Source organism: Poecilia mexicana, unplaced genomic scaffold, assembly GCF_051168715.1.
Source record: "Poecilia mexicana isolate PSO_F unplaced genomic scaffold, ASM5116871v1 scaffold_21, whole genome shotgun sequence".
Taxonomy (NCBI): domain Eukaryota; kingdom Metazoa; phylum Chordata; class Actinopteri; order Cyprinodontiformes; family Poeciliidae; genus Poecilia; species Poecilia mexicana.
This window is the reverse complement of record NW_028263390.1, coordinates 2,596,495-2,618,741: the sequence shown is the minus strand read 5'-3', so window position 1 is coordinate 2,618,741 and position 22,247 is coordinate 2,596,495. Positions and strand designations below refer to the sequence as shown.

The window sequence follows — 22,247 nt, the reverse complement described above, 5'->3', positions numbered from 1 at the left end:
GTACCTGTAGAAGGGCACGTGAGGAAACCTTTCTCTGCCATAAGTGACATGTCCTTGGACCAATCAGAAACCATAAGAAGTGGCCCTGCTGTCAGATTGGCTCGACGCAGTAGTGACGTAATGAAGCGTTGGTATAAAAGAAACGCACGCACTTCATTCAGCGCTTTACACAGTATGGCCGGCGATATTAGCTAGCACTCGCTTACGGTATTCTCTGCAAAAGGGAAGGCGGTAACTCAAGATAATTAACACCTGGATTGCTTAAAGGACTGTACCTCAATAAATTATAACTAACCGAGGAAGGATTAAATAAGCTGTAAACGTTGTAACTGACGTTCTAATAATTCTGTTGGGTGTCTGTTGTCTCATGATGGAGGATAACGGTGCACATTTCTTCGAGGGGACCGAGAAGCTGCTGGAGGTGTGGTTCTCTCGCCAAGACGAGACCAAAGGGACCGGGGACCTCCGCACCATCCCGAGGTTTGAGTCTTTTTCTTGTCTGCACTGTCATGTCATGTCTTTGTAGCCTATTGCGGTAAACCTTGACCATACTTAAGGTATTGTGTGACATGTAGCTAGTAATATATTATAAAGTCCAGGCCCCCAAAGACTGTCATTGGTTTACCCGAGTCTGGCCTGCTGAAAACCGAAGCAGTTTCTGGCCTTACAGCCCCCTACCAGCGAGTTAGCTAACACCTTCTGAAAATGGTCACCTCCCCCTTTAACTGTGCTGCTCTGAGGATGACTCATTCATTCGTCGTACTTTAAGTTTATCAGTTCTTCCTATTCCTTTACTTGACGCTTTATGGTTCGTAATGGCTATTTTCTGTCGTGTTTAGAAATACGTAGACTAGCAGGTGGGCAAGCGGTTATTAGCCGAGTAACTCATGCTACTTCCTAAAAGAAAAGTCTCAACATCTTTTAAGCGTTGTCCTGCTGACTTTATTGGCCTTTATTGGGATTTTAAAATGCTGTGCCATTTAGGTGACTGATTCGTCAGTCATTGACATGCGTCTGTCAGTTTTTGCTGCCAAAATTAGGCGGGCTTGATGAATTTTCTTAACCCTTTACCGATGCTTATGACTCCGAAGTTGGTATCAGATTTGGAGCTTTTGAGTTTCGACTTTAATTAAAGCGTCATTATGCTGCTTTTTATGGAATCTGGGTTTCGCTTATCTAGGATTAGGTCATTTGTGAAAGTTGCAAAATATGGGTAACCCAATATAACTTTGACCAAAGTATTGCACTTTTCAAATAGGACTCTAAATTAAGATGGAACTGATCATAGGTTGTTCGGGTTCCTATAAAAGTGTTGAAATGGCCCTTTAATGACGTGACAAAACTGATGCCAACTTCAGTGTCGTGTCGTTGCTCGTATACTTCTGTCACGTTGCTGTCCGTCTGCGTGGTTGGGTTGAATACATTCGAGAAGCGGGGAAAAAAGCAAACTCCATTTTTGTCTTGTTAAACTGTAGCTGCGTTTGTCGTTGAGTTTATTTCTCTCTGCGTCATTCAACAAAAAAGGAGGGAGGGGAGCGTGAAGCATGTGGTCGGCCTTCCTTTGACTTGGTAGCATGGCCACTGCTGCGCTGACCGTTCTAAGAACTGCTTCTGGACAGTTTCATCAGATGCATCCTTTTATTGGACAGGCTTTTGTTTCTGACTGGGTTCCGTTCTTCAGGTGAATTCTGTCAGGTGGGAAGCGCACAGAGACACTGGTCATCAGTTTTTGTTCTTGTACGGTTTAGGTCCCGAATTAAGCGTTTCTGTCACGAAGATTGACTTTTATTGTTTTGTTAAAAAAATAAAAAAAAAACCCTACTGGTCCCTGCACGAGTCACGTTTCCAGCCATGAGGACGCTCCCCTCCCCAGTCCTCTGATTGGTTCAAGGGTTCTGCACTCTGATTTGCTCAGTGGCCCTCGTCTGCATTTGAACAGGATGATGGGACGGGAGGTTCACAAAGATTCACGTGGGGGACTGTTGACCTTTGCCCTGATTCAGTTCAAGAAAATTCACTTCTTGCATGTGCCTCAAAAGGTTATGTAAAAAAAAAAGTTGATCATAGACACAGCAGGTAAGCAGAATAGTAATTCATACATCTGATCAGAATGGGCCTGTTTTGGTTTTGATCAGCTCTGAATGCTGGTTTGCAGCTCAAACCGTTTGCACCTAATGAATGAGAGAAAATTAATTCTCACAGTTTTCAGCCTATAAAAACACTTTTTGATTTTGAATAAATGAAAGTGGTGCCTATATGTTAAAGCATAAATGGAGCATAATTGTTCTGGAAAAAGTCTGATTGGTGGAATAATTTAGGTTCTATAATTGAACAAATGTGCGTGTGGCCAGTGGTGCGATTGAGGAGCGGCATTAATTTACAGCAAAAGGACAGATTAGCGGCTTACGGGGACCCAGTCAGTGGATCAAGCCTGCTGGACATCAGCCAGTGTCCAAATAAGTCCACAAGGGCATCTGAGTGACTGGCGGGGCCGTTTCTCAGATTACCTCTGCTGTCAGGCCTTAGATCTTATGGTCTACTGCTGGTGACTGCAGGGCAACTTTCCCTTTAGCTCTGATAATGTGGCTGTTGGTGTTATTCTCTGAAAGCACCTGTTCATGTTAAACTTTAGTTCATAAATGCTATGGGTGTTTTCTTTTTTGTGTGTGTGTGGGATGCTACAAACTTTGTCTGAGTGACATGAAAGCAGAAAAATGGCATTGACCAGAAACCTGGAGTCCTTCCTTTCCTGAGCTAAATGCTCCGAAGGTCCGTGTGAACCTGTTGAACAGGTGAAGACCAGCAGGTCCTGGTAGTTCCCGGGAGTTTAATCCGGTTCTTTTCTTTGAGGAAATGGGATCACACCGAGCGCTCTGAAATAGCCTCGGGTGTGCATGTCGCTGTGAAACGGGAGCTACCTCAGGTTTCTGGTAACATTGTTGTAATGGGCCAAGGAAGGCATGTTGCAACAGCCCTCCCATGTGCTTGTGTGTGAAATGGCGGCCCGTAGCACCATCCCGTAGAGCCGACGGTCACACTTGTTTGACCTAAATGCTTTGCAAAACAAGCATGCTGCCTGCTGTTGGAATATCTCAATGAAGCTGACTGCGCTTCACCACTCCAAGCCTTAATCTGTTGCTGGAGATGATCAGAAAGAAAATCGAGTCAAGATGGCTTCAAGATCCCCCCCTCACCAACCCTGCAGTCAGAATCGCCAAGTCATATTTGTCAGTATGGAAGCTGCTGAGAAAACGGTATAAAAATGTGTTCTCTTGTAAACAGCTTTAAAAAAAAAATAACGTGGAAATTCTCGCAAGCCCCACTTTTTTTTTTGTCTTGATGCATAATTATGAGATTATTTTTTACAAAAATGGTAAAATATTGGGTTCAAGTGACTAAGTCCCACCTGCAGGTATTTCTATATATCTTTCTTCTATCACACTGCTGCTTAAGCCCTTACATGATATTATAGTCTTTGATCAATATGGGAGTAACAAAATTTGAGCTATTCAAGTTGGTTTAAATAATGGAAAAACATTTTTCTCTTTATTTTTCTTCCATATGTAGATTTTAAAATGAATTTTAATGAGGAAAACGTACAAAATTCCTTTGAAATGTTCCTAAAGTAGCACCACAAAATCAGTGATTTTTGATGGCAAAAGAAAAATCGCAAAAGCGGTCATGAAATCCTGCCGGTACTGAATAAATTATTGTACTTGCTACAAAGGTCTCAAGTATCTGATCTGTGAGCCGATAAAAGTGTGCACCGAGATTCCACCCACATGAAGACAGGACTACATGAGCATAGTTTTTATTTTGCTTCTTGACTTTCTGTATAACTTTGTAAACTGTAAAATAAATCTTTAAATCCTCCTTCAACAATATTAGCAACGCACCAAGAAATCTTTTGGTGACTGACATTGGATGATTATTTTTCCCCCTGCTGGTGACCAGACTGCTAGAAACTCAAGATCAGTTTTTTTTTTTTTTTTTAATCAGGCAGAACATAGGGCAGATTAGTGTAGAAATTCTGACTGCAGGAATATTTAGTGAGCTTTTTCCAGTACCAGTAAGGTGTTTTAAAATTAATACTGAATATTTCTTTATCAAATCTCTGTATTATTTTGGATGAGTGAGGCAGTTAGTGGTTACCAGGAAGGCTGAGCGGACTACAAGTTGCTCTGCTTATCCTCTTCAGATTTCAGACTACATGTCTGATGGAACATGCTGGATTTGAAAACATTGGTGTAAATATCAGAGTTTAGGGTCTCTGTTCTGTAGGAAATGGGCCAGATATTGAAAACAGACTGTAGAATTCTAATTGGTGTATCTCTAATATGTCATAACTTCATGTACAGGTCTGGCACATGAAGATGTATTGGTCTGTTTATGAAGAGATTTTTAGAATCCAAGCAATTAATTGGAACTTATTTTTGTTCACAACAAATGTTCTGTGGATTAAATTGGATGTTTTCTGTCTACAGTCATATTCACAGTGTGTTCCATACATTCCAGCCCAGTTATAGATATAGTGCCGTTAAGTTCAGTTTATTATTCCAATTCCAAAGTTTTCTCTGAACAACTCAGTCGCTGACTTTAGAGCAAAGCTGCACAATGTAGAAAATCATGTGATGGTCTCTGTAAATATTGCGACATTCAACACTTCATTCCTAATATGTGCTTCCTGCTCAATGTGAGCTTTAGCATTTTGGTGTGTGTGTGTGTGTGTGTGTGTGTGTGTGTGTGTGTGTGTGTGTGTGTGTGTGTGTGTGTGTGGTCAGAGCATGCTGCTGTGAGACTGTCCTACTGGCTAAATATTACATTGGCATAAAAACAACTTCAGGGCTCTCAAAGTATATTAGCCAAAGTGCATTGCTCTCCAAGCAGTCCTCTGTTTATTTTGATTTAACATGACATGAAATCAAATTTCTTAAATTTCTCATGATAAACAATACGATAATGCCCACCCCAGTTGATTGCATCGAGTCGTTAACTTGGCAGCGGACTCTCACACCGAGCAGGGATGTGCATGGTGGAGGGGGTCAGTTAACAGGAAGAAATTCTCAACAGAACCAGAGCAGAAGTAGAAAAACACAGCAGCACTGAACTAGCTGTACTTTCCACGCTGAAGACAAAGTAAAGAGTTACTGACAGCAGCTCCTCTAAGTGACTTCATCTCAAAGTGAAACCTAGCTAAACATAGAACCACTTTGCACACAATCACAAATCCTAAATTTTGTTCCCTTCCTACAAAACTGTTCTATGTCAGGAATTGCAACACCTCAGCCACCGATTGTACTGTGGATTAAATGGATAACTTGAAACATAATATGATCTAAGGTGTTAGTGTTGGGCAATGATAGGTGAGACAAATGAATTCAGAACTTGAATCTTTTAATGTAGTAGTTCTTTCATGTGTTCATCCAGACTCTAAACATTGACCTGTTGATTATATATTATGGGTGGGCATGTATTGTGTAACTTACCATTTATTCAGAAAATTTTGCACAAATTTTGATTTACTGTCTTGATAAATGTGCTTTGATGTTAAAAATAAAACAAAACCAACATTACTGGAAACATTTATTTTCTTCACTTTCTTCCACAAATATTAGTAAATTTGAAAATGTGATTAAATGCAGTTACTGTGAGCCATTTGTTACAAATCATGCTATAAGTGGCGTCCTGAAGGAGCCGATTTAAAATTGAAACATTTTCCAAAGAACAGCATTTGTGTTTGACACTATGAATGCTAAAAATCCTTAAAAACAAAACACAAAAAACACCTGTAATACAGGGTTTCCCCCAGTGTTTTATAAGCCTGGTGGGCTACCAGGCTTTCCACCAGGCTAAGCATTGCTTATTTAAGTATTTTTTAAAATGTTAGCATTTTTTAAGAATTTATTGTTGGTGTTCAGGTATTAATCTTTCAATAGCACATAATTATCAAGTGATATTTTCAAATTTTCTTTAAACTTTAAACATGTAACTCAAAAACACAACAGGTTGCTGGATGAATGACTGCCCTAGCCCCCGTAACAGGTTTTCTGGGGGAAACCTTGTGTAATAGTTTAATATTATCACAATGGTACTACAAAATATTGTAATCAAATTCTAGGTTCACATCACCCATCCCTTCTACAGATCAGCTGTTGATCTGATTTATTGTGGCATAAACAAATGTTCAGTAGCATTGCATTATTAAGTCTAGTAATAGACATAATAGAGGTTTATTATTATTCCTGTGGTTCAACTAATAAATTCCCTTTTTTTCATACTGGAAAAACAAACAATAGATTCTCCATGAGAGACTTTCACCTCATCTGCAGACAGAAACTCATTCGTGTGTGTGTGTGTGTGTGTGTGTGTGTGTGTGTGTGTGTGTGTGTGTGTGTGTGTGTGTGTGTGTGTGTGTGTGTGTGTGTGTGTGTGTGTGTGTGTGTGTGTGTGTGTGTGTGTGTGTGTGTGTGTGTTGGAACGGTTACTAGCTGAGGGCCCGGGTAGCTACTGGTACAGTCCCCATTGAGCGCTGCGCTCTTCTCGCGAGGTTTCTCTAGTGGCTGATGCCGAGCTGTGAATGGGCCCAGACTGTTCTTCCAAGGCTGTGTTGGAAAACGTGACGCAGCTGCTTTTTGCACTGCAGCTGTTTTTTTTTTTTTTGTTTTTTTTTTTCGGTCCTGGTGGGAGGGCAGGAGGAGCAGTAGCAAGTATTGATCCTCCTGTGAAGGAGCATATAGCGTTTATCTTCTTTTTACTCAGCTATTCATTTCATATAGCTGAAATTTATTATATTTTAAGGTTTTCAGGCCACACAAAAGCACAGTTTTGTAAATTACTGCAATGATTAAAAATGGTCAACTGGTAGATATTGAATGTCTTGCAAACACTAGGTTCCCTTCCTACAATATATTTTATGACAGCAATCTGCAACGTTTGTTTGCGTCCCTGCTCCAACACTCCTGAATTAAATGACTGGTTGACGTGGATGTGTAAAACACGTCGACATGCTATGAAGGCATTTTGGTTGAGGTGTGTTTGAACATTGGAACATTCAAACACTGCAGCGTTGGGAAGCTGTGCAGAGTAATCCTAACATTTATCCTCCTCTTTTTCAGGTTTGAGTGGGACAAACTTTTGGAAAATGTGCATTGTTTGATCATAAGTGTGACAAAGACTGACAAGCAGGAAGCTTATATACTCAGGTAAGAAAGGCCTGTCCACTCCAAACATCATCTGGCTCAGTGGTGTCCAATTCCAGACACCACCGGTGTGGATTAACCCTTCACTGATTGATTTCACTGCTGCAGTAGTATATAATGAAGTTTTACTATTAAAGTTTCTTCTTTTCTCTGCGCCACAGTGAGAGTAGCATGTTTGTCTCCAAGAGACGTTTCATTTTGAAGACATGTGGAACCACCCTCTTACTGCAAGCACTGGTGCCTCTGCTGGAGCTCGCCAGGGAGTACTGTGGCTTCGACGCCATCGAGGTTAGACACACACTGCCTGCATAATGAAACTCATTACACTTCTGTATGTATATGATGCTGGAGAAGACCCTTGCCAAGGCTTTTATTAATGTTCAAACCTCAATGTATTTAAACTTGCCAGCTATTCTGTGTTCAAAGTTTAGACGTGAATACGTTTTGACCAACTTTGCAGCTGTGGCTCATCCAGGATGTTGTCCTGCTGGAAGCTCAGCCTCCATGATGTGTTCATTAAAATTAATCCAGTTTCTGGATGTAATCGGTAGCACTAGATTTTATTTAGTGGGAGCAACAAGGGATGAACTGAGATGCAAACTACATTTCTTTTCTTCAGGTTTTTTTTTGTTACCTATACTACTTTGCTCCCACCTTACAAAATGTGGCTCTTTGTTAGTCCGTCACATAAAATGTGTCATTGTGCAACATTGGGGTTGAAAAGAAAATCTCATAACGCAAAAAAGATTAGTGAAAAACTTTTTTGAGCAATTGCTCAAAAGTTTTTCACTAATCTTTTTTGCGTTATGAGATTTTTTTTCAGCTATATTCAAATTTGTGTATTTTGCAAAACTAGTGGAAACACTTAATTTGCATCATGCTCTTTTATAGCTTCTGCTCTCCTTAAATAATGCATAGCTGGCTCCACCAGAACTATGATGGCATCACAGTTGATTAAAGGTTGACTTTGACATTTGAAATGTGATAAATCCACAGCTCTTATGTAAACTTTCAGCTGATTTTTATTAACTTAAAATATGAACAAATTTTAATGTGATTTTTAGTTGCATTTCTTGCTTAATGCAAATTACACAATTGTATTTTTTTTGTCTCCAACATTAGCAGAATATCAAAAGTCTTAAGCACATTTGTAACGGAAACGGTTAGTAAGCGGACAGTTTCACCGTGGGGTAACTTTTGGGTGCGTTTTGTTGCAGAATTTCTTCTATTCCCGTAAGAACTTCATGAAGCCGGCCCACCAGGAGTTCCCTCATCGAAACTTTCAGGAGGAAGTGGATTTTCTTAGCCAAATTTTCCCAAGTACGTAAAGCAGATCGGACCAAGTGTAGTCGTAAAACTCTGACAGTCTGGGATTCCGGTGATGATACAAACCCTGATTTCCTCTTCCTTCCAGATGGAGCAGCCTACTGCATGGGACGTTTGAACTCTGACTGTTGGTAAGTGTCCTGAAGCTGACCGGCTGGAATTAAAGTGTATGTCCAGTGTTGCTGCTTTCACTGGAAAGGCATTCAACAGAATTGAGTAAGCTTCCTCTGCTCTAAACCACGACACATGGAGCTTCTCATGTTCATCTCTGAGCAGATGAACCAGCTAGTTGTAGAGTCTGCTGTGTTGCTGGAGCATTTCTGATAACTAATGCCACCAGATGGCTGAGGTGTGTCCCTGGGGCTTTGTTCCTTTAATGGCAGCACATTCAGAGGCGTCAGGCCCCTCCCCTGTGGATCGTCCTGACCGCTCTGTTGCCCTGCAGGTACCTGTTCACCCTGGATCTGCCGGAGTACTGGGAGAACAAGAAGGCTGATCAGACGCTGGAAGTTTTGATGAGCGACCTCGACCCAGCCATTATGGACCAGTTCTACATGAAAGACGGTGTTTCCGCAAGTGAGGTCACTCGTGTAAGTAACCTAAAGCAGCAGTGGCTGTTTGGAGCGACGGGGGAAGAGTTCTAATTAGAGATGCACAGATCTGATGTTAAAGGTGCAGTATTATACAAGATAAGCTTGTTTGAGCTTTACATCATGTTATCATAATATTCCCTCATTTAAAACGTAATCTGCAGTATTGCCTTGATTCTTTCATGCATGTTTGAGAAATCCTTTAATCTCCATGGCAATCTCTGAAAAAACACCTGGATGGACCTAGCTCCGCCTTTGAGACACAGCTCCTCCTGCGTCTCAAAGAACTCATACAAGCTACTTCTCAATGTAACACTGGTAAAAATGTTGTTAAAGGGTTAATGTAGGTACAATGGTATGACTTCCTGAAGGAGGAGTTTCAGAAAGAGAAGTTTTTAAAGACAGAGACCCAATTGCAAGGCATGAAATATCAAAGTCAAATTTCTTAAGTTGTATTTGATAAATATAGCATTTTTGTAACAACAGCAAAATATATCACACTTACTTGATTGTGCTATAAAATGGCCTGAAAAATGCAAATATTACCTCTTTAATATTTGTATTGGTCCCAGTATTGAAAATTTCCAGATTGGTCATCGGTGCCAAAGTCAGAAAGGCAGATCTATTCAATCATTATACTTAGAATTCCTAATTGCACTTTCTGAACCATTTGAAAAAGATTTTTTTTTTCACGTTTATTCTGAACATGTTAAGCCAAGGTAGCCAACCTATTATCAGTTTCTTTACTCCTTTTCCATTGGCTGTCATTCTCCTACCTGCACTGACTGAATAAATTGAAGTTGTTTTTACATGTTTAACCAAGCTTTTGTAACTGTTATGCATTTAGGTGTGCTGTACTGATGCAGAGTTATTAAATAAATTTGTAATTCAGTACATTTATGCATTTGTATTTAAAAGAAACCCTTCAAGTTTTTCAGTAGTTTTTCTGTGTGGGATCATATGGCCGAGAAGTAAACCTCAGATATCGGTACCATACGTGAAAACAGTGGATCGGTGCATCCCCAGTCCTAACCGTCTCCTCCCATTCTGCCCTCAGAGGAGTGGAATTCGTGACCTGATACCAGGTTCTGTGATCGACGCCACAATGTTCAACCCTTGTGGATACTCAATGAATGGAATGAAGACTGATGTGAGTTGCGACATCACCGTCCTTTGCGCCGACGGATGCGAGCGCGTCGGTAACGTTGTTGTTGTGTTTTTTTCTTGTAGGGAACTTACTGGACCATCCACATCACCCCAGAGCCAGAGTTCTCCTACGTCAGCTTCGAGACCAACCTCTCCCAGACGTCCTATGACGATCTGATCAGGAAGGTCGTTGATGTGTTCAAGCCAGGAAAATTTGTGACTACACTTTTTGTCAACCAGGTGTGTGCAGCTGTAATGTTGTTTCAGTCCGTTTAATTAACTTCAGTTGACAGCTCATGTCATCTGGAGGCACATTAAAAACCCAACAGGTTGGATTTCCATCCAGTTATATTGACATATCGTTGAAAATGGGGCTCTTTTCTAAACAGGTTATTGTTGAAAATTAGAATTTATTCTTAAGCAACTTACTTGGTTAGATTAAAACAAAGTAAAGTACTATTTTAGTAATTGAGTAATGTGGTGATTATTCTGATTAATCAAATAAAAAAATTGTCCTGTGCTGTTTTAGCTACTTAAGCTTGTACAAAGATGAAAATGCTGGTAGAAACTAATTCGTATTTTAATAAGAAAACCTTTAATATGCAGTACAATTCAAACATTACTTTTATTCCCTACTTTGAAGTAATTGAAAAAAAAATCTAAGTTACAAAAACAAATATCTCTCTTTAATTTTTAAATACTTAAAAAGCAAACTTAAACTGAGGAATTGTTAAATACTGGCTTATGTTATACTGCACTTTCAGTCTCAAGTTTGAAGTATGAAAAACTTAACATTTTCTAATGTATTTTTCCTTTTTTCGGTCATTACTCTTATCAAGAAGTACAAATATTAGCCAAAATGTATAAATGCCAGATTGTGTACAATCACAGAAGTCTTTAGAAAAGGGAATAAAAATATCACCCAGTAGCAGCCAGAAAATTAGTTTTAGCAACATGTAAATCTCATAAGTTTCTCTTTTTTAACCAGTTTTGTTTTTATTGACGTTTACGTCTCCTCATAGAGAGATGCTGCTCCTGGAATTTTTTTAAGCTGTGGCAGATAAATGCTGCCATAGTTTATACACTCAGAATAAAGTTTTATATTTGGCTAGTTGTCCTGTGGTCAGTCAAATATGTGAACATGAAGCAAATCCTCATGTTAGAGGAAAAACTGTGGGACTCTTCCAAGCCTCAAGGGCCATCCCAACTAAAGCATGGGAGTGGTAACATCATGTTGTGTGGACACTATTAATACAGTATGTAAAGTCCTGGTTTTATCTTTATATAATCAGGTCAGTCCCATCATTATTAAAAGCAAGTTCTGGTTTAATTGAGTTTATTTAAAAAAGGACAGTGTACAACATGCATTGTCCACTGAAGGAGAGATGTACTGTACCAGGTTATAACTACCATCTGTAGTAGCATTAAAACATACAGTAGTATTAAAATTCAACTTGTAACAATACAAAACCTGAGGACAAATAAAATAATCTCACTGTACAAACCATAAGAACAAAATAAAAACAGTACCCCCATCTAAACACACAGATAAATATGAGTAAATATTAACAGTTATTTTGAGCATATTTTATGTGAATAAACTTGATGCAGAAGGAGCCACAGTTTTATCATACCAGAAAACTTACAGAAGTCTGTACATGGTAACATATCGATTGGCAATGTGTTCCAGAACTGTGAGGCTGCACAAGAAAATGCTGACTTCCTAAAGGAAGTTCTATACTTTGGAATGCTACACGCATCCCTAGTGGTCCATCAAGTATAAATCAATTGTGTATATAGTTTAATTGCTCTTTGTATATTTTCACTCAATTTTTCCCTTTTTTTATTTCCCCCCCTTCCACAGAGCTCCAAGTGTCGCAGTGTCTTCTCTTCCCCCCAGAAACTCGAGGGCTACAAGCGCCTCGACCGCCAGTTGGCTCAGTTCAATGATTACAATTTCGTCTTTACAAGCTACGCCAAGAACCGCCAGCAGAACCAGCAGAGCTGAGGGTTGAGGATGAAGAAGAGGCGCAAAAAGAAAGTTGGTGGCGGCTGCTGCCGTCACTCGGGCGCCACATCCTCGCCCCTCCCCACCTGCTCGGCGCCTGCCCGCCTCGCCCTGAGTTTACCCTCCAGTTTGAGTTGTTTGCGTTGTCGTAACTGTGACTTAAGTCTCTTGCATGAAAGCTCTTCTCGCTGTCTCGATATTCTAGCTCACTCTTGCTGTGATCCTGAGGTGCATGTAGAGGAATTAATCGCGCTCTGTTCCAGGCTGTCCTTCGGCACCCAGTACACCGGTCCCTTCCTGCAGGTCTCCCCCCTCATCCTCCACAGACAGGGTTTCCGCCCGCACTAGAGCAGGGCCCTGGCACGCTCAGACCGGCCTGCCTCTTCAGGGCTCAGCGGTCTTCCACTCTCTTCCCGCTCACTTAAGACGCATTGACCTTCCAAACTCTCAGATCTTTTGACTCAGTCGGGATGTTTTGAGTTTATCCTAAAGTTGCGTGATACTTTTCGTTGCTGTACTGAGCACTACAGCAGTGGATCTCTGCTTTGCTGGGCCATAAAGCATCACTTCATTTTCCAGTTTCTTGGCATCAGCTTTTTTATTTTTTCTTCACAATTTGCCCTCGGGCTGATGTGATCTGAATGTCTGTTTCCATGGAGAACAGCCTGGAGCGCGTTTGAGCTGAATGTCCGACTCCAGGAGAGCAGCCGGCGCAGTCACAATGCCCTCTGCTGACCAAACGTTTTCCAGTCCTTGCAGACCATGGAGCCGACCATCCTGGCTGCTACCGTGTTAAATGCTTTCAATGCTTTCAAACTGACACATTTAACTCAGTTGAACAGCAAAGCGTTTTGTGTTTTTTTGCTCTGTCTGTCCTCTCTGTCTCTTTCCGCCCCATACAGAAATCTGTAAAAGCACAATAGAGGCCCACCAGTCTGAGCATGCCAGGGTGAACCCGGATCATTCCACATATAACTCCTGCCTAAACTGCCATTTTATTAAATTGATTGTCTCTCCCCCTAACTTTTGAATCAGTTGAAAATAGGACTTCCTAGCAGTTTTCTTTGTTTGGATGGCTGGTCCTTTTGTCCGCTGAGGGGGACGTCCTGTGACACTGTGGTGCATGTGACTTCTAGTACCGTGTTGCTTGACAGCCTAATGCCACCTCTTCCTCGTTTTGTTTGTGCTTCACCTTCCAGCTGGAAGCACACATAGAAGCTGCTGCATCCTGACACGTTAAAGGGTTTTATTTTCTTTACTTTTCGATATTTTCACAGGTTCAGTTAAATTATAGTTTATCTTAAAGCTGCGGGGAAGTTCTTGGAGCAGGTTGGAGGGATTTCCTACCCCTCACTCTTCAGACTTCCCAATAGCTGCTGTGGGATTAAGGACATCTTAATGCTACTTTTTGGGGATCATTGCCATTTTGTTTTCTTTTTATACAGTGAAGTCAATGCATTGTTACAGTAAAATAATCAGAAAATTTTATACAAAGCATTTTGTATTTCTGCTGCGGACCAATTTTTCATTTCTTCTTTTGTGTTCAAATGTTAAAGCAGTTTCCCCAAACTAGTTTGTTCAGAAGTTAAGGGATGACTTTTTATCTTTTTATTTCTTTTCTTTTTTTTTTTTTTTTTTTTAAAGCTGAATAACTCTTGTGAATAAATAAAAATGACTCTCCACTCCTTAAAGTTGGAGTGATTTCCCCCTCTGGGGTTTAGAGGGTGTAGTTATCTGGATCTGTCAGGATGTACTGAAGGAGACACTTTGCTGTTCTAATTTCTTTTGCTGTTCTTTGGATGGTCAAGATGTGCTAAATATATCTGTGCTATGAGCTTGATGCTTCAATAAAAGATATTTACATGTTCACTGACTCCGCTTGTTTTCATATATGTGGAACTTTATCAGCTTAAGTTAAAATTTTCAGCTAGAGCATGGCATATTACTGTGGTATCTAACAAAACCTGATCAGAAGGGAGGGTTGACCAAGTTGGCCCAATACAATATTCAAAAGTAAAGACTTATGTGTGATCTACTTGGGTTCTCTGAGTAAACTATAAACTAGCTTTAGCCCATATAGGCATCTTTCTGGCTCTCTGAAGGTCCCACCACAGCATCTTGATCAGCCTGAGGTCCAGAATCAGTAGGCCACTCGACATCAATCTTTTTGTTCAGGTTTTTGAAATGGATTTGTTGTTTCAGATTATTTATCCATTTTGACATATTTTACAGTGGTACCCCAGAAAAATTTCATAGGGATGGCTAGGCTAGTTAAAATTTTGGAGTGACACAGCTTAAACAAAAATACTTGGAACATTTTATTTGGTTTTACATTTATGTCTTGACTCTGCTTTTGAACTGAATTATTTAGTTTATCTAGCCCAAATAGAAAGTATTTTTAAGAGGGGCTAGCAGTGCACTACTGATCCAGTTAGCCTAATGGTCATGTTTTTGGACTGACTTTTTCTTCTCTGTGGAACCTACACCTGGTCTGTTTTGTTTGGCTGTGGTATCTTCCTGAAGGAAAGCCTTAGCTGAGATGATGCTGCTAATCGTTCTCACAATCCTGCACAGTTTTACTTTTCATGGGCAGAAAGTACTTCTAGAAAGTACTTCTATCAGAAGTACTGATGGAAGTACCCCACTCAGCTGTGGCAGATGACTGCTTGCACTGCACCAAGTTCTGGTTCTGCTGGAGGTTTCTTCCTGTTAAAGGGGAGTTTTTCTTCCTTGCTGTCGCCACAAGCATACTCGGTATGAGGAATTCCTGTAAAGACAACACAAACGATTGTCTACTGTCAGTACATGCTGGTTCAGGAGGACTGAATGCTGCTAGCCCACGATTCAATGCAATCTGATGGGTTTCCTTAGAAAACTTTAACTAAACTTAATTAACCGTTTGATAAATAGGATCTGTTAGAATGAATGCATTTTAATTAACTTTTTTTGTGCTAAGTGGCTTGAGATGAGGTGTTGTAAATTGCACTAAAGCTGGAAGACACCAGCGATACCAACTGCGCGACTCCCAGCGTTTTAATGAGAAGGATCATGTCGCCCTCTGACGGACAGAATGTGAATTGTTCACTTTTTTCTGATAAAACATCTCTGATCTTTTTGGTATAACTTGACAGAAGGATCTGAACTGCAGTGTCAGAGTTGTGACTGTGGGTGGCAGTAACACATACAGCGATTTTAACCAAACATATGAGCAAAGAAGAAGCACTTCCTGTTGTCTTCCGGTGCGAAGCTTCACGTGGATATAAGAGCAGCACGAGCGCAGCACTGCTGAACGACAATAATAAAATCTAACAAAATGACGCAGTTAGACGGAATAGTGTAAGTAAACTATGATAACTGTTTTATAGGAAGTTTCTGGGTTTAAATGTCTATTTTTTCCACGTTCATGTAACATTTGCTTGAAAGAAAACTTACACTAACCTGCGTGCTCGCTAGTTAGCTAACTAACTCTTGCTGTATTAGAGACGGTTGTTTTCACGGTAATGGAATTTTAAGCCCACACTCATGAATGTTCTCTAATCTTTAAAGTCTGTAATGTCGAACCGAAACTCGTATTGGTATTACTGGTATTACTGAAGTAGTCACATGTACACGGGTATCTGGTGACTATCTGATGACTTTCTGTCAAGATTGCTGTCATAATTAAAGTCTAGGCTAACGGTTTCCACAGTGACACAAGTTTTGTGTTTGTAACACATGTCAACACAAAGCCAGCAGTTGGCATAGAGAAACCCTTACTGACCAGCGTTCATCAGGCGTCTATGAGCATAACAATGACCTGGTCTTTCTGTTTCTAAAATAATTTTTCTCAAACGTTTAGCTGACAAATTTCAAATACGTAGCTTATTTAAATACAAAATGTCATGTTTTTAAACTCTTTTCCTATAAGTACTATACAATTACGGATTTTAAATGTCTTAAAACACCACTGCCTCTCTGCCATAACCGTGATGTAGCTCTGGTGGTTTACCTTTTGCCTTTTCTTGGTTTCTTCAGAAAACCGAAAACAAAGCGGTCAAAGCGTTTCTTGGAGAGCAGAGCGCCCAAACTAATTGAGGATGTGAAGAACACCATGATCATGAAAGGAGGAAACACCAGTCAGACCGTCACTACGGCCCTCAAAGACATAGTAAGCTGCTACTGATGAGGTTATTAAGAGACGCTGTGTTTTTCTGTTTAGTTTCATATGTATAACTCGCTTCAAAACTAGATGGGGAAAAAAACGTGCAAAATTATGCCATTGCTTGTAGTGTTACCTCTATGTGGCTGACACATTTTCATTACAGGGAGAAAGAATAGTAAGCACATAAAGGTGGATCTCAGTATTTGTCTTTTTTTGTCAGATTAGTGAGCTTTGAAAAAAAAAACTGACAAAATATTATGTAATCTCACAAAAGTGTTTTCTTTTTTGTAGTATTCCTTGAAGAAACCAAATGCTGTGCTGTATAAAAAGTAAGTGAACCTAAAAGCTTATTTGTGACAGATTCAACACATTTAGGAGTATTAGTCAAATGTAGGGTGATTTTTTTTTTAATGTTGTTTTTCCGTGAATGACCTGAAATACGTGAAATCTGAATATCTGAATGGGTAGAATATCCCTTTGTACCAATCTGGTGGTTGAAAAACATAAATAAAAGATTAGAAGCAATAAATATCTCTGTTTATCTATATAATAATTTAGCAGCAAAGTGGATTCTTGAACTGAAAATGTTGTTTATTTTAGCTACATATAGTTAGGTTAAAATCTGATTATCTAATCCTAGACTCTGTAATTAACTTGATTAAAGTCCCGCAATTAATTTCAAGGCTAAAACATGTTATGTTTTTACAACTTGAAAACCGTCTGCTGATCCAGAGTTAGACTTCAACATTACTGACATTCTTGAACAAATAAGGAAATGGAATCAAAAGTCACACAAACGCATTGTAAATATTTCTGTAGTTGGTAATGGTTTAAGTTAGTTAAACATCCTGCAGTAATTATAGTTGCACATTATGACAAATCAACACTCTTATGACTTATTCAACAGGTATATATATCTATATTCTAAATGGAGGTACTGTTGTGTGTTATTTCCAGAAAGAACATTACTCGGCCTTTTGAGGACTCCACATCCTTGGTAAGTCAGTGTCATGGTTATCTGACTTGCTTCTTTTACAGTTTGAGTTGCTGTATTTCCAGTGTTCCTTGCTGGTCCCTTTTCAGGAGTTTTTCTCCAAGAAATCAGACTGCTCTCTGTTTCTGTTCGGCTCCCACAACAAGAAACGACCCAACAACTTCATATTTGGTAAATCCTGATCATCTGCTACTTGGAGATAACTCTCTCCATGAGTCTGCAGCATGAAAGTAAAGCTGGCACCATTATTCAGTGTGTGAGATGTGTTTGTTTGCATTGACTGAGGATGGTCTCTCTTCTTTTTTTTTTTTTTTTTTTTTTCCATACTTTGCAGGTCGAATGTTTGATTTCCATGTCCTGGACATGTTTGAACTCGGAATTGAGAAGTTTATCTCTCTGAGTCAGATCAAGGTAATGGTTTGGTTGGGTTTACCATGGACAGGTGGTGATTAGGGCAGAAATGATTAGTCATGATTAATTGACTATTGAAATAAAAAGTCAACTAATTCAGTCATTGATTTAATCATTAACTGGAAAAAAAAGCCATTTACTGAAAGAACAACACACAGAACAGTAATTAAGTCAAATGTTTACCAAAAAAAATGCACATTTTGAATTTTGATAAATACACCTTTGTCTGTAAATATATTTTATCTAGAAGTACCATTGTTTTAGCTTCACCTGGTTCAACTGCTTTAAAAAAACCACACAATTTCCATCTAAGCACCTTTTGCTGTCCAGTTGTTAATCAGTTAATCTAGAGAATACTTAACAGATCTACACTGTATTGATAAGTTGAGCTTTTCACATGTTGATGTTAGAAGAATTATTTAACTGCAGATGTATCTTTTGTTACATGTGATCAATAGCATGGCTAATGCAAGATCAGATTATGGCATTTTAGGGAATACATTTTATCCCATGTTTAAATAAGAAGTTTAATTATTTGTTTATTTGCATTTTCAAAATTATATAAAAAGGCTTAAGTGGTTAATTGAAAAATATGCAGAATGTGCCAATTTCTTATTTTTATGTTATTAATTGATTACTAAAGTAATCATTAGTTGCAGCTCTAGTTGTGATTTTCAATGTCTGTGACTGAAGTGTTATAAGTAAAATGTTTATGGAAAATGTCTAACGAAAGAGGAGTTCAGTAAAGCTTCGGTGAACCAGGGAAAACTGGTTCACCTTCTGCTGGGTCGGACATCCAGCTTCTTCTGCTAGAAACACATACAACCTGGTAGAAATGGATTGTATTAATATGACAATATTTTTTCAGTTCTTGTCCTAAGATAACAGCTCCAGCCTCAGAAACAAATCCTAATAAAAACACTGTGTCTTTGTTTGGTTCCAGACCAGCAAGTTTCCTGAAGGAACCAAACCCATGCTCATATTTGCCGGAGAAATTTTTGATACAGACAACGATTACAAACGACTAAAGAGTCTGCTCATAGGTATGCAGAGATCACTCTGAGGGACTGGAGCTCATTACTGCCATGCAGCTGCTCTGCTGACGTATTTGTTTGTCTGTCAGACTTCTTCAGAGGCCCCACGGTGCCTGCAGTGCGTCTGGCAGGTTTGGAGCACGTTCTGCACTTCACCGCCCTGGAAGGAAAAATTTATATGCGCAGTTACAGGCAAGTAAAGGACATGATCCTTAATCCCTTCAGATGCCACGCACTCTGTAGTGGACGTGACTCTTTTTCTGGGTTTAAACCATTAAAAAAACTTATGGAATTTGTAATTTACATTATGCTGCTTGCTGATTAGTTTCTTATTAACCCATGACAATGAAGTTCAGACTCTTAACAACAGAAAAAATGAACATGGGTATGAAACTATAGCAGGGAAGGTGTGATGTATCCATCAAAAATATACATTTATGTTTATGGTAGACTATAAAATGATGTCAGTATTTGAAGTTATTTTGAAAATATTTTCTGACATTAAATTGTAGGATTATAAGTTAAGTGGTCATCCCAACGGACATCAGGAATTTGGATGCATTATCTAACATTTAATTATTTACTATAATCACACAAAATAAAAAGTATCTAAGCATTTGGTGTCTTATTTTGTGTTTTTACCTGATTGAATGTATATTCTCATATTTGCTTGAACTGCTAGTAGATGGAGACAAATCTGATATTGGCTGTTTGGATTTAAGAAATAAAGCAAGTGAGAACAAGATTGAGATGTATATTGTGAGAAGTGAAGGAAGTTCAGTTTTTAGTAGTTTTTAGTGTACCAGAGGCTCTGCAGTAACAGGCGTGTCATTGTGGGGCTGCAGGTGTCTTTTGAAGAAGTCTGGGTGTCGCACACCCAGGATTGAGCTGGAAGAGATCGGCCCATCGTTCGACTTTGTCATGAGAAGAACACATCTGGCGTCAGACGACCTGTACAAGCTGGCTCACAGGCAGCCCAAAGCCCTGAAGGTAAACCTGACTGCTTGCTGCTGCTAATGACAACATACAGCAGGCATCTCAGTGGATTAAAGCATCAGAGAGCAGATGATCTATTTAAAAAATTATTGTAAACTTAAGACTTGAGACCCAGTTTAGACTTTGGTTCTGAAGACTTGACTTTGTCTTGTGGTCTGAGACTCAAGTCTTCATTGTAGTTTTTATCTGGTGTGATGAAGAGTGACAGGAAGCTGGTATGTTAGCTGCAGACTGCAGCAGCTCCACGTTTTACTCTGAATGTATTGGTTATTAGTAATTGGTGAATTATTGGACATTAATGACTTGGAACCATCTGTTCATGTTAGCTGTAGCTTCATAATGATCTGAACACTATTTAATGACTGAATCATTTCAGAACAAAATAATAATCTCTTGCTGCTAAGATAGCTACAACATTTCAAGGACACTTCCTGCTAAAAATGCCAAAATAAAAGCACTTTCTGTTCTGTTCACTCACAAGTTACATTTTTGTCTTGTACATTATGTTGTAATTTTTACCTTAAATTTGAAAATCTTTTCTGTTCAGATTAGTTTTAGATGTGGATGTAGGAAATGTCTCCCAGAATTACTAAAGCTTCTCCAGGTCACTGTACAGTTGTCATGGTACTAATATTTCACACTTTGCATCGATACAAGGAAAATTACTCAATGCCATTTTTGATACAGTGGCAAAATTTTTCAGAGGAACAGGATTCTTTCTACTAATGAGCAAAAAATATGATTAATTAAAGTATAACTCCATTTAAACTTACTTTATTGGGGCAAAGCCAATAATTGGGGAACAACTCAATTGTAGTGATACATAATTTCAAAATTTGACTTCCCTATGTTACCACAACAGTAGACAAGATACAAGATAACACTAACAATCCATGGCAACACTAAATATATATATATATATATATATATATATATATATATATATATATATATATATATATATATATATAAAAAAGCAGCCAAAGTACTTAATTGAACTAAAGTGTTATAAGACGTTTTTATGTATAAAGTCTGTAAATGTCCTCAAGATGGTGGTAGAGGGCACCTTACTATGCAGTGTAAAATGAAAACCTTGTCCAGCTTGACAGTTCTGATGTTAAAACACCTGTTTTTTGTTGTTGTTGTTGTTTTTATTACTACAGCCAAAGAAGAAGAAGAACATTTCCCATGATGTTTTTGGAACCTCGTTTGGCCGGGTGCACATGCAGAAACAGGATCTGTCCAAGCTGAGAACGAGAAAGATGAAGGGCCTGAGGAAGAGGAAAGGGGAGGTGGTTGATGAAGATCAGGAACCTAAAGTGGCCAAAGTGGAGAGCTGAAGCCATGGAGGTGGATTCATGGATATCAGCTCATGTGTTGCCATCAGGGCCTCCTGGCATGTGAGCAGCCTCCAGTCCACTGCAGACCCATATGTGGGTCCTTTTTCATGTGACTTTCAGGAAGTCAGAGAACGTTCCAACATCTCCTAGTTATCACGTTGTAGAAATATTTCAGTCAGTTTTTTTTTGTCTACATCATTTAAAAGGAAAATAAATAAATTAATTTAAAAAATCTCAACGTTTAGACTTTGTAATTTTATTTGGAACCCAATAGTTTCCAACCCATGCTCGCTGCTCCTAAATGACAGTGCCAAAGATTCCAGGTCAACGTTGAAGCACAATAGTGCAAATCTCAATCTAAAATAGTCCTGGTGTAATGAAGCTTTAAAAAATATCTTTAAGGATTTCTTGAGGTCTGACCAGTATTAAGTATTTAAGATTTTGAACCAGAGATGGTCAAATACTGTGTAGATTCATAAATATGAAATACCCCTTAAACGTAGTGTTAAAACAAAAGCTTTCAATCAGATACAGAATTTTCTATCACCAGCTAATCATGGAGTTCAGCAACATGATCCCCCTGCACACCACAGGAAGGCGCCTGTTGGCCCCTTAATGGACACACGCAGTAGTAAACTTCTTCAGGGCACAACTTGCATTATTTTAAAATCTGTCTTGTTTCTCCCCAGGTGTCTGGGCAGACAGCCATGTCACCCATTTCTGAAACCGCCATTTTGGCCAACAATAATTTTTCACTTGGAGAATATTATAGATTTTTTTAAAGTGTTAATGATAAAATGGTCAAAGCATCATTGTATCAACAGTTCAGATAAGTACATGTTTAGAAAAGTTTTATATGGGAAATAAATACATTTCAGTATTTCTGCTGGCAGCTATCAACAATTAGACTAAAAATTAGATGCAGCTTCCTGAATAAATCAGGACAGTAAACAACAGTGTCCACTCACTGCAGATGGAGCAGTCTGGAGGCTTTTCACACTCATTTGCAACATGCATCAGCAGGAAATTGAGTTCTGGTTTATCAATGATGACACGTACTTT

The 22,247-nt window shown here is 39.1% G+C and overlaps 2 protein-coding genes across 2 annotated transcripts; both read left to right on the top strand.

Annotated features, from left to right (window-relative positions):
- Nucleotides 1–168: 168 nt before the first annotated feature.
- On the top strand, nt 169–12,302 carry amd1 (adenosylmethionine decarboxylase 1). The gene is made up of 9 exons (XM_015010666.2): nt 169–480; nt 7,116–7,202; nt 7,361–7,487; nt 8,417–8,519; nt 8,614–8,656; nt 8,971–9,115; nt 10,173–10,265; nt 10,346–10,501; nt 12,126–12,302. The coding sequence occupies exons 1-9, from the start codon at nt 368–370 to the stop codon at nt 12,267–12,269; spliced, it is 1,011 nt and encodes a 336-aa protein (XP_014866152.1). The 5' UTR covers nt 169–367; the 3' UTR covers nt 12,270–12,302.
- Nucleotides 12,303–15,468: 3,166 nt separating this feature from the next.
- rpf2 (ribosome production factor 2 homolog) lies at nt 15,469–21,423 on the top strand. The gene is made up of 10 exons (XM_015010667.2): nt 15,469–15,605; nt 16,284–16,416; nt 16,702–16,739; nt 17,368–17,407; nt 17,494–17,575; nt 17,739–17,815; nt 18,759–18,858; nt 18,939–19,041; nt 19,695–19,839; nt 21,009–21,423. Exons 1-10 carry the CDS (start codon nt 15,583–15,585, stop codon nt 21,183–21,185), a joined length of 918 nt encoding a protein of 305 aa, XP_014866153.1. The 5' UTR covers nt 15,469–15,582; the 3' UTR covers nt 21,186–21,423.
- Nucleotides 21,424–22,247: the final 824 nt, after the last annotated feature.

Excerpts from the sequence above, each read along its gene's own strand:
- amd1 (XM_015010666.2), top strand. The coding sequence starts at position 368 with ATGATGGAGGATAACGGTGCACATTTCTTCGAGGGGACCGAGAAGCTG. Across the intron at positions 481-7,115 it reads GACCTCCGCACCATCCCGAG|GTTTGAGTGGGACAAACTTT; the intron begins GTTTGAGTCTTT and ends CCTCTTTTTCAG. Across the intron at positions 8,520-8,613 it reads TCTTAGCCAAATTTTCCCAA|ATGGAGCAGCCTACTGCATG; the intron begins GTACGTAAAGCA and ends TCTTCCTTCCAG.
- rpf2 (XM_015010667.2), top strand. The coding sequence starts at position 15,583 with ATGACGCAGTTAGACGGAATAGT. Across the intron at positions 17,408-17,493 it reads TTGAGGACTCCACATCCTTG|GAGTTTTTCTCCAAGAAATC; the intron begins GTAAGTCAGTGT and ends GTCCCTTTTCAG. Across the intron at positions 19,042-19,694 it reads ATTTATATGCGCAGTTACAG|GTGTCTTTTGAAGAAGTCTG; the intron begins GCAAGTAAAGGA and ends GTGGGGCTGCAG.